Source organism: Terrapene carolina, unplaced genomic scaffold (assembly GCF_002925995.2).
Source record: "Terrapene carolina triunguis isolate 2854851 unplaced genomic scaffold, T_m_triunguis-2.0 Scaffold788, whole genome shotgun sequence".
Taxonomy (NCBI): Eukaryota; Metazoa; Chordata; order Testudines; family Emydidae; genus Terrapene; species Terrapene triunguis.
This window is the reverse complement of record NW_020665139.1, coordinates 394979-406767: the sequence shown is the minus strand read 5'-3', so window position 1 is coordinate 406767 and position 11789 is coordinate 394979. Positions and strand designations below refer to the sequence as shown.

General features: G+C 41.0%; 2 protein-coding genes across 2 annotated transcripts; both read right to left on the bottom strand.

Annotated features, from left to right (window-relative positions):
- Nucleotides 1–349: 349 nt before the first annotated feature.
- Nucleotides 350–1285, bottom strand: LOC113408116 (olfactory receptor 10C1-like). The gene has a single exon (XM_026660476.1). It carries the CDS (start codon nucleotides 1283–1285, stop codon nucleotides 350–352), a length of 936 nt encoding a protein of 311 aa, XP_026516261.1.
- Nucleotides 1286–10539: 9254 nt separating this feature from the next.
- Nucleotides 10540–11475, bottom strand: LOC112115215 (olfactory receptor 10C1-like). The gene has a single exon (XM_024212241.1). It carries the CDS (start codon nucleotides 11473–11475, stop codon nucleotides 10540–10542), a length of 936 nt encoding a protein of 311 aa, XP_024068009.1.
- Nucleotides 11476–11789: the final 314 nt, after the last annotated feature.

Sequence of the window (11789 nt, the reverse complement as noted above, 5' to 3'; positions counted from 1 at the left end):
TGGCACCTTAGAGACTAACAAATTTATTTATTATTCCTTTCCAAATGCAAGCAGATGAACATCATACCAAAAAAATTGTTAGTCTCTAACGTGCCACAAGTACTCCTGTTCTTTTTGCGGATACAGACTAACATGGCTGCTACTCTGAAACCATTTATTTTGTTGAAATTCAAAATTGTAATGAAAAAATTTAATTGAAATACAAATTTCAGAAAAAGTTGACCAGCACTACATTTGATTAGATAAATTTCTTTGTAATGCTGAGCTATCTCTTCATCTCTTTAGCAATATAGATTCTCTTGGGAGCTGGGATATTCCCCAGGGAATAATCTAGGTGGAGAAAAAATATCTATTTTTGTGGATGAAATACCTTCATCCCTGTTTTCCTCAAGGCATCTTTCACCTCCTTGTTCCTGAGGCTGTAGATAATGGGGTTCAAGATCGGAGTCACCACTGAGTAGAACAGAGAGAGTAACTTGTTCACATCTGGAGAGAAGCTGGACTTGGGGTGCACATACATGATAAGGGCCGTCCCGTAGAACAACGTCACCACAATGAGGTGCGAGGAGCAGGTGGAGAATGTTCTGCGCTTGCCTTCGGCAGACCTAATTTTAAGGATGGTGGAGATGATACAGATGTAGGACACCAGGATCAGCATGAAAGGCATCATGAGGACAAAGGCAGCACCCACAGAGATCTGGATCTCAATCCAGTAAGTGTCCCCACACACCAGCTTCAGCACCGGCTGGATCTCACAGAAGAAGTGGTTGATCACATTGGACCCACAGAAAGGAAGTGTGAAGATGAAGGTTGTGTGCCCCACAGCCACCAGGGTGCCACAGATACACGAGCCACCTGTCAGCTGGATGCAAACCCTCTTATTCATGATGGTCATGTATTGCAGTGGTTTGCATATAGCACTGTAGCGGTCATACGCCATAGATGCAAGGAGGCAGCATTCAGTAACACCGAAGAATAGAAAGAAATACAGCTGTACTGCACAACCAGTAAAGGAGATGGCTTTATTCTCTGAGAGGAGGTTGGCCAGTACCTTGGGCAGGGTGACTGAGGTGTAGCAGATCTCCAGGAAGGACAAGTTCCTGAGGAAGAAATACATGGGGGTGTGAAGGGATGGATCAACATTGATGATGATAATGATGAGGATGTTGCCCAGCACTGTGATGATGTAAATGCACAGAAATAACACGAAATAAATGGAACTCGTGTCTGGGTGATTAGAGAATCCCAGTATGACAAACTCAGTCACAGAGCTGTTTTTTCTCATTTTCTTCCTCACCATATTTCATCTTGAGAATTAAAAAGAAAAAACTACATGTTAGTTTGATACTTTAAATCAAGTCAAATTGGCATCTATCTATCTATCTATCTATGTCTTTTTACCTTTCTCTCCATGTATCCATCACTCTGTCCATATTATATGACTCAGGCCCAATACAATTTTGGTCAGATTCTCCTGTCACAAATCTCTAAATCCTGAGTAAGTTCACTAAAGTCAATGGTTCTCATTCTCCTCTCAGTTACACCAGCTTTCTATTGGTGTATGGTCCTCACCTCAATGGAAATTATCTCTTTCATACGAGCATCAGAAAGAGGGTAACTGAGGAAAAGGAATTTATAATTGGATAAAACACTGGTGCGATCAGAATCAGGTTCAATAGATTTGCACTGGTGGAACAGACCTCAAAATCTGCCTTCTAGTTTCTTGGAGCCTGTATGTTAAAATAAAGAAACACAAAATTAATATACCACCATTTGTGTTATTCTTGGCTGATGTGTGGCACAATCATTGAAGTTATACTGATATAGATAATCTGAGAATATAGACTCGCTTATCATAATTTCACTGCATGGCAATTCCAACTAACTACATGGAAAACACATGTGGGGAGCTATGTTATGCACTGTGCTGCAGAGATGGCCTGCTTCTCCTCTCTTTTCCACGAGACCGACAACCATCCATTGACTTCATTGCCCATAATCCTCATCTCATTTACTTTGTCTGCTCTTTCTTCATGCCTGCACCTCTGTTTGTGTTACCTTGGATTTGATGGGTGTGTATACTCCAGAATCTGATCAAGCTAATTGCAACCATATTATGTGCATTCAGCTGCCATGAATTACTGAAATAGAACACCACATAGTTAAGGGATAATTTGAAAACAGGCTTTTAGAGGAAGGTCAAAACTTGCTACAGTTTCTGCTGATCAGAATGGGAGGAGAGGATAGAAAAGTAAATAGACTGAAGGAAGATAAGTGGATGGAAAGCCTTGAGTCTAGGCGCCTCTGATATTAGAAGTTTATTGAAAGTTAGGAAAAGTGATGATCCAGTAATGGTCATTATGACCTATGTGTTTTGTAGAAGTTAGTTATAAAAAGTCTAGATAATAGTGTACTTTGCAGCAGTCCTCTGGAGCTATCCTTGGAGAGACAATTTTCCTGACACTTTTACTCCCTGTCAGTGAGGTGTTTGGCCAGCGCTGACCCATGGTTGATTACTCAATACCATCTCTCAGAATGTAGGTAAATATCTGGGATGTTCTAAACCTATTGCTTATGTCTGTGTGTGCTTAAATCTAATAAACTGCAGTTTTAGACAAAAGCACGTTTACTTGCATTAATCTTTGATCAGATGAATTGCTGTGTTCCCATTGATTTATTCCTGTCACCACTTGGAGTAAAATAGTTAAGTTACCACTGCTGTGGGTTCTGAACATCCTGGGTAAAATTTGTACCCCACTTTATCTATCCATTTATGTTTCTCTTGCTAAACCTCTTCTAATCCCCTTCATTTCCACCAATTTTACTTTTACAAAAGAACATGAGAATGATCATACTGAGACAGACCAATGGTCCATCTACCCCAGTATCTTCTTTTCTAACAATGGTCAGTTCCAGATGCTTCAGACAAAATGAAGAGAACAGGGCTATTAAGAAGTGATGCATCCCATATATCGGTGGTGGGCAACCTCTGCACACGGTCTTTCAGGATAATCTGATGATGGGCCATGAGACAGTTTGTTTACATTGACCATCCGCAGGCACGGCTGCCCGCAGCTCCCAGTGGCCACAGTTTGCCATTCCTGGCCAATGGGAGCTGCGGAAAGCAGTGACCAGCACGTCCCTGTGGCCTACGCCACTTCCTGCAGCTCCCATTGGCTGGGAATGGTGAACCGTGGCCACTGGGAGCTGCAGGTGGCCATGCCTGAGGACAGTCAATGTAAACAAACTGTCTCGCAGCCCGACAGCAGATTACCCTGAAGGGCTGTGTGTGGCCCACAGTCCACAGGTTGCTCACCACTGCCCTATATTCTAGTCCCAAATTTGGACTGTCAGAGGCTTAGGGACATCCCAAGCATAGGCTGTATCCTTCACCATTTTGACTAATAGCCACTGATGGACCTATCCTCCATGAACTTATCTAATTCTTTTTTTAACCCAGTTATACTTTTGACCTTCACAACATTCCATGACAATGAGTTCCACAGTTGACTGTCCATTGTGTGAAGTACTTCCTTTTGTTAGTTTTAAACCCACTGCCTATTAATTTCATTGGGTGGCCCCTGGTGCTTGTGCTATGTGAAGGGGTAAATATCACTTCCCTTTTCACTTAATGCACACCATTCATGATTTTGTAGACCTCTATCATTGCCCCCTTACTTGTCTCTTTTTTAAGCTGAGCTTACTTACACTAGGATATATCAGGAGTAGCTTCACTGGAGCCAAGTGAGTAGCACCAATGTTATGCTACATTAAGGAAGATCAGAACATGTGTCTGTACCTATGTAAAACATCTAGATGATGCTAGTAAATGATTATTGTCATCCTGAATTTGGACATCACAAAGGAATAAGTATAATTGAGTGCAGTTTTTATTTTAATTTAATTTTATTTTATTTATAAAATCATATGAGACCTGTTCCTCACTGAAATTGAGATGGGTGCCCAACACCCTTAGGCTCCACTGAAAGTCCAAGTCTAACCCACACACCTCCTGGGTGTGGTGTTCTGTCCCATCTAGTGGCACCGAGACCACTTAGAGAGAGAGAGAGATTAATAAGTTTGCTCTACAGCCTTAGCTAAAAGCCAGTTGGCTTTTAGTTCATGTGGTAGAGGCTCATGCACTACGCTCCAGAAGTTCCAGGTTCAATCCTGCCTGCTGACAGCTGGGGTCTGTCAGCATTACGCAAGCATGAATCTTTATAGAATAAATATGTTGACAATCTCCAAAATCTCTTTCTTAAATTACAGTTATTTAGGGCATGATTCTCCTCTCTCTAACATGGAAGTAACTCTTGAATAACCACCGATATCCCGGTTTATCCTTGTATAAATTATTGCAATCAATGCAATTACTGTTAAAAAACAGAAGGAAAGCTATGGTGGCTAAACAGCTATACCATCTTCTTCTCATGTGCACAGTCATTTCATTGAAATCAATGTAGGTTCATCAGTGTAAACTCAGGGATGTGAGATCAGAGTCAAGCAATCCATTTACCTTTTTCATATTATTAACTACATTTGCTCAAAAAACAAAATTTATATCCCAGGGGAAATGTACGATTTCAAAATTTCATTTGATTATAAATTAGGATGAAACAACAGGTTTTTTTAAAAAAATTAAGTATTCCAATAGTTTGTTGGAACCTTATCAACACGTGGAATGTTTCATTTAAAAAAGGTAGCAAAATATCATTTTGACATGTTCGAATAGTATCTTTCAATGGTATCATTTTGACTAGAATAGAATAGCCAAAACTTTCTGATAACATCCTATCAACATGTAGACCTAAGCAATATATTCCCATGTAAAATGTTTTGATTTAATCAAATCAGCATTTTCTAATGGGAAATTGTTCAGCTGGAATATTTTCCACCCGTTCTGCTATTAACAGCAGTGGAGTCATTTGTGACTTTAGAGACAGTGGGATATCATTATCAGGGCTTTAAACTTTAAACAGAGTACATGTCCATTTAAGAAATAATAGGAATTTAACATGCCTCATCTAGAGTCTGCTTTTTTAGAATAATCCAGAGGAAATTAACATATTTCTAGTCAAGTCAAAAAATGTCTCACCTCCTCTGTAGCCTTCTCTGTGATTACCAAAGAATTCAGTAACGGATGGAACTGTACTATTTAACAGCTTCTTTAGAAGCCCCAGGGACCTGGTTTTGATATACCTCTGAGGACCCATTATATGAAGCCATAACATAACTGTTAAACGAATAATCTTCCTCCTATTGAAATCAGTGCCAAACATCTAATGATTTCAAAAGGATAGAATATGGCATTGAATGTTCTGTGTCTTTGGGACAGATATCCAGCTGTCACTTAAGCTCCTAAATGCCATGGACACTTCCAAATTTCACTCCTCATAACTAAGCAAGGACCTCAGGATTTCGTCCAAATGCAGGCTGCCTTCAGCAAAATACCATTGAGTGCATACAATTCCCACCCAAGGACAAGGGCAGAATGGTTGCAACACACCACAGTTACAGGACTGAGCTCATAATGGTTTCAATAAATGACACCTCCACAAGGGCAAAGGGAAGATTCCTAAAACACAATGAATAGTTCCTTCATTGACAGAAGCCCCATTATTTTCAATGTGAATAAGATTACCGTTACCTGACCCTAATTAATAGGGGGTGTCAGGGTTTCCCTCCTCCACTCTGAACTCTGGGGTACAGATGTGGGGACCTGCATGAAAGACCCCCTAAGCTTATATTCTAACAGCTTAGGATAAAACTTCCCCAAGGCACAAATTCCTTTCCTTGTCCTTGGACGGTATTGCTGCCACCACCAAGTGATTTATCCAAAGATTCAGGAAGGGTCACTTGGAATCCCTATCCTCCCAAAATATCCCCCCAAGTCCCTTCACCCTCTTTCCTGGGGGAGCTTGAGAATAATATACCAACCAATTGCCTTAACAATGTGAACACAGACCAGACCCTTTGTCTTCAGGACACTAAAAATCAATCAGGTTCTTAAAAGAAGAACTTTATTTATAAAGAAAAAAGTAAAATAATCATACCTGCAAAATCAGGATGGAAGGTAACTTTACAGGATAATAAAAAGATTTAAAACACAGAGGATTCCCCTCTGGGCTCAGCTTCACAGTTACAAAAATAGGAATGAAACTACCTCTGTAGCATAGGAAAATTCACACAAGCCAAAACAAAAGATAACCTAATGCATTTCCTTGCCCTTCTCACAGTTTCTGTGGCTTTAGGTGGATTATTCCAGGTATATTTTTAGGAGATATTATACCTGCTTGGCTTCTCCCTCCATCCGGAGAGGGAACAACAAAAGTGAACAACAAAAACCAAATTCTTCCCCCGCATATTTAAAAGCATCTTCTTTCCTCATTGGTCCTTCTGGTCAGATGCCAACTAGGTTGTTTGAACTGCTTAACAGCTTACAGGTAAGGCAATCCAGTACAGCTGCCAAGGAGGGATTTTATGATACTGCATCCATAAAGGTTGCTACCCTTCCCCCTATTCATGACAGGGGGTAATATTTTCTGTATAATCTAAGTGATTTACCAGCTTAAGTGTCATTTGTGAAAGTGATTTAGGCACCCAAGGCCATAGTTTTAAAGGTATTTAAGTGCCTAACTCCCAGTGACTTGACTGAGAGTTAGGCATCTGAATCCCTTTGAAAATCTGTCCTTTACTGAAAGCCAATGGGACCGTGAAAATATTACCCTAACACGCATATCCTCCTTGTAAGGAAGAGGAAGGGATAGACTCACAAAGGGACTTAGGTGCCTATTAGGTGCCTAAATCCCACATTTAGCTACCACAGGTGTTCATAAACCCCTCACTCACCATTGAGTAACCCTGCAGGCAAGTGAACTTACTCAGCAGCTAAGTTTTTGGTTTCAAAGTTCCCTAGGTGCCTATCTGTCTGGCTCTGGCCATGAGCACTTGGGTGTCTTTCCAAGTGTCTGGATTAATAGATTCCAAGGTCAGAAGGGACTGTTGTGATAACCTAGTCTCACCTGTAGAACACAGGACATAGAACTTCCCCAAAATAATTCCTAGAGAAGATCTTGTAGAAAAACACCTAATCTTGATTTTATAATAGTCAATTATGAAGAATACCCCACAAACCTTGTTTAATTGGTCCAACATTAATTGCTCTCACTATTAAAAATGTATGCCTTACTTTCAGTCTGAATTTGTCTAGATTTAACTTTTAGCCATTCCATCAAGTTATACCTTTTTCTTCTAAATTGAAGGGCCCATTATTAAATATTTGTTCCCCATGTAGATATTTATCCACTGTGATCAAGTCACCCCTTCATTTTCCCTTTCTAAAGCTAAATAGATTGAACTCCTTTAGTCTATAACTGTAAAGCATGTTTTCTAATCCTTTAATCCTTTTCATAGCTCTTCTATGAAACCTCTCAAATTTATCAATAATTTTCTGGGATTGTGGGCAGAAGAACTAGACCCAGTATTTCAGCAGTGGTTACACCAGTAGCAGACACAGTGGTGAAATAACCTCTCTACTCCTATTCCAGATTCCCTTTTTTATGCATCACAGGATCATATTAGCTCTTTTGGCTACAGCGTTGCACTGGGAGCTCATGTTCAGCTGATTTTCTACTTTGACCCCCAAAACTTTTTCTGTGTCACTGTTTCCCAGGATAGAGTCCTCCATCCTGTAAGTATGGCCTACATTCTATGTTTCCAGAAATATACATTTACATTTAGCCGTATTGAAAAGCAAATTATTTGCTTGTGCACAGTTAACCAGGAGATTTGGATCTCTTAGAATCAATGACTTATCCTCTTCATTATTTTCTACTCCCCTAATTTTTGTGTCATCTGCAAATATTATCAGTAATGATTTTGTGGGTTTTTGCAGGTCATTGATAAAAATGTTGACTAGTGTACGGCTAAGTACTAATCCTGTATGGAACCCTGCTACACACATTCTCACTCAGTGATGATTCCCTATTTACAGTTACATTTTGAGATCTAACAATTGGCCAGATTTTAATGCATTTAGTATCAGCCATCTTAATTGTTTATTTTTCTATTTTTTTAATAAAAATGTTGTGTACTATCAATACTATGTTGTGCATAAGGTCCAGTGTGACCCACTAACTGGGAAAGACAGGCATAGCTTCACCAATGTTGCCTGTGGGTCCCGATCCAGTAGGCATGCTCATTGACTGCCTAACTCCACACAAAACAGCCAAGGAGGAGGATGTCCCTCATAACTTTTAGTGCATTCATTAGGATACCCAGTTGCCATAGGGCTCAGCCGCTGTTCTAGTCCTCCTCTACCTCACAAGTGTTGTGGAAATAGAGAGCCTGAAACATGGGGCCTGGCATGAGGCCTAAGTCTGACCTAAAGTCAGGCCCTGATGATAGAAAGCTAAGTTAGCGAGAGTCAGACTATGAGCAAAAGTCAGGCCCATTACAAAGCAGATTTCTCATTGAAGGTTCACTGTCCGGTATATGAACTTGGTACAGGTATTGCTAGCATCGCTAAAACACAAACATGTTCCAGCGGGTCAGCACAAGAACACCCCAGCCTAGAACACGATAACATAGTTTGACTGAAATGATGAATAGGGATGTGTTGTCTGAAACATCAGGAGAAAGGTACAATAGGAGGTAACAAACATGTCATGAAACACATAATGTGGTACATAAATTGTTTATCACAGATTGCTTTTCTCAGTCTATAAATGTTGGGATGCCTCACCTTAACTCTTAGTCTGGCCTAGGTGGGAGCGGGAAGTCCTGCTGCTCACTGTGCTTGTCCATTGTAACGGGCATACATGTGTTACTATAATTGTAACCATTGAGCCGGGGAACTAGGACCAGGCTTCATTTACAATAAACCTGGCTGAGTGCCTTCACCACTGAACTGAGTCTGTGGACTTCTTGGGCAGTTTGATCACCGTCTACTGTACTGGCTAACAACCAACAACAAGTAGAAAGGATTTGAACATGTATCTCCTGCCTCTTAGGGCAGTGTCCTTATCACTGAGCTATGGGATGTTCCAACAGAGGTCCCCCTCAATCTCTCCTGTTACAGCTGTTTCATTTTTTAAATAAAAGCATGCATATTAACTGGGCCAGAGAGCATGTGAGAATGACTCTCTAGTGTGATGGTTGGGGCACACCCCTGGAAGGTGGCAGCCCCAGGGCCCAGCTGCCCTGCTCTGATGACTCTTTAATTATCTATGTAAAGCAGAGATTCGTGCACTAGGAAAGGCTGAGGGAATCCCCCAGCAGAATATCCCACAGCTCAATGGTTAAGGCACTCACCCATAAGGTGGGAAACCTCCTCTTCAAATACCTTATCCTCATCAGACAAAGGGGGAACTGAACTGGGGGGACTCCAGCTAAAAGTTATGAGGAGGCTGCTGCAGCAACAACTCCTCCTACATTGTTTCATGCAAGAAACCCCTCAGGAACCTACCTCCAGGAGACAGTTCCTGCTGTAGACCCCAATCAAATATATGCACTTCACTTCAGCCTGGACCTAGGTGCTGGGCACCTGTTGAGGGGCAAGGCTTAGCACATATCACTCTACTCAGCATCTCCCGTTAGATAGTTTAGGCAGCTCCCCACTCACCATCCTGGCTTTTGTGGATCCTATTATTTGGCACCTATATACCTCCACTCATTGTGTAGGGAACCTGGGACCCTAACCCAGGCTTTGTGAATACAAATTATTTTCTATGTACCTAAAAGTTAGGTCTTGTGAGAGGGAGAAAAACTCATCACACTGGATGTAGCCTTTACTCACAATGAATTCCTGGGGGGAAGATGCTGTGATTAATGATTTTGCATGGCCCAGGACCAGAGAATGATAAAAATGAGTTGTCCAGCAATAGAGGTTTCCTCTTAGATCTCAGATGACCCATTTGCAATCTTATGATTAAGGATATTGTGGTCTAGAACTGAGATGTTGCTGAATTAGAAAAGATTGACTAATGGGAGAGAGTGATTGTTGACATTCTTTTTGAGATATCTGAAATTCCTTTGTAAGCATTTTTTGAAATTTAATGGAAAGTTCTAAAATATTGAACTAATCTACTGAGGGCAAAGAGAGAATTGCAAAACATTTTCCAGTTCCTCCACCCATTTCTGTCGTTAACTTTTGGGAGGAGAAATATTTGGGAAACTCAGAAAATTTCAACCAACTCTAATTAAACTGTGTGTGTGGGGGGTTCTATGAACTGCAGATATACTTCAATTAGAACTGGCGAAACAATGGGAGGAGGCAGCAATGTAATTTCATTTTTTATTTGTTTTTTTATTTATTTTATTTTTGTTTTCTACAAGATTCACAGATTTATTTGTTGAAATTCAAAATCTTAATGAACAAAATTCATTGAAATACAAATTTCAGAAAAAGTAGACCAACACTACATTCGATGTGATAAATTGCTATGTAATGCTGAGCTGTCTCTTGGTCTCTTCAGCATTGTAGAGTCTCTTGAGAGCGGAGATATTCCCCAGGGAATAATCCAGTTGGAGAAAAAATGTCTATTTCTGTGAATGGAATATCTTCATCCCTGTTTTCATCAAGGCATCTTTCACCTCCTTGTTCCTGAGGCTGTAGATAATGGGGTTCAAGATCGGAGTCACCACTGAGTAGAACAGAGAGAGCAACTTGTTCACATCTGGAGAGAAGCTGGACTTGGGGCGCACGTACATGATAAGGGCCGTCCCGTAGAACAAGGTCACCACAATGAGGTGTGAGGAGCAGGTGGAGAAGGCTCTGCGCCTGCCTTCAGCAGACTGCATTTTCAGGATGGTGGAGATGATACAGATGTAGGAGACCAGGATCAGCATGAAAGGCATCATGAGGACGAAGGCAGCCGCCACAATGATCTGGATCTCATTCCAGTAGGTGTCCCTACACACCAGCTTCAGCACCGGCTGGATCTCACAGAAGAAGTGGTTGATCACGTGGGACCCACAAAAAGGAAGCGTGAAGACAAACGTTGTGTGCCCCAGGGCCACCAGGATGCCACAGATCCATGAGCTCATAGCCAGCTGGATGCAAACCCTCTTGTCCATGATGGCTGTGTAGCGCAGAGGGTTGCATATGGCACTGTAGCGGTCATATGCCATAGATGCAAGGAGAAAGCACTCAGTAACAGCAAAGAATAGAAAGAAATACATCTGTACTGCACAGCCAGCAAAGGAGATGGTTTTGTCTTCTGAGAGGAGGTTGGCCAGCATCTTGGGCAGGGTGACCGAGGTGTAGCAGACCTCCAGGAAGGACAAGTTCCTGAGGAAGAAATACATAGGTGTGTGAAGGGTCGGATTGACATTTATGACGATGATGATGAGGACGTTTCCCAGCACTGTGATGATGTAAATGCATAGAAACACCACAAAGAGAATGAGGTTCGTATCTGGGTGGTTAGAGAACCCCAGGAGGACAAATTTGGCCATGGAGGTGTCATTTTTCATCTTTTCTTCAGCATATTTCGTCTTAAGAATTAAAAAGAAAGGCTACATATAAGTTTGATATATGTAAAGTAAAATTGGCATCTATCTATCCCCATATACCCCCTCTATATCTATCTATCTTTTAGTCATGCCAGACTAATCTATTTCCTTTATAAATAACTGATTATTAGACAAGGAGATTGTGTTAAATGTAAAATGTCTGGGTTTCATCAAGTCATCTGAGACAGTAGCACATGGGAAATATTCGTTAAATTGGAGAAGACTATTAAATTAAATTAATGGAGATATGCCATCTCCTAGAACTGGAAGGGACC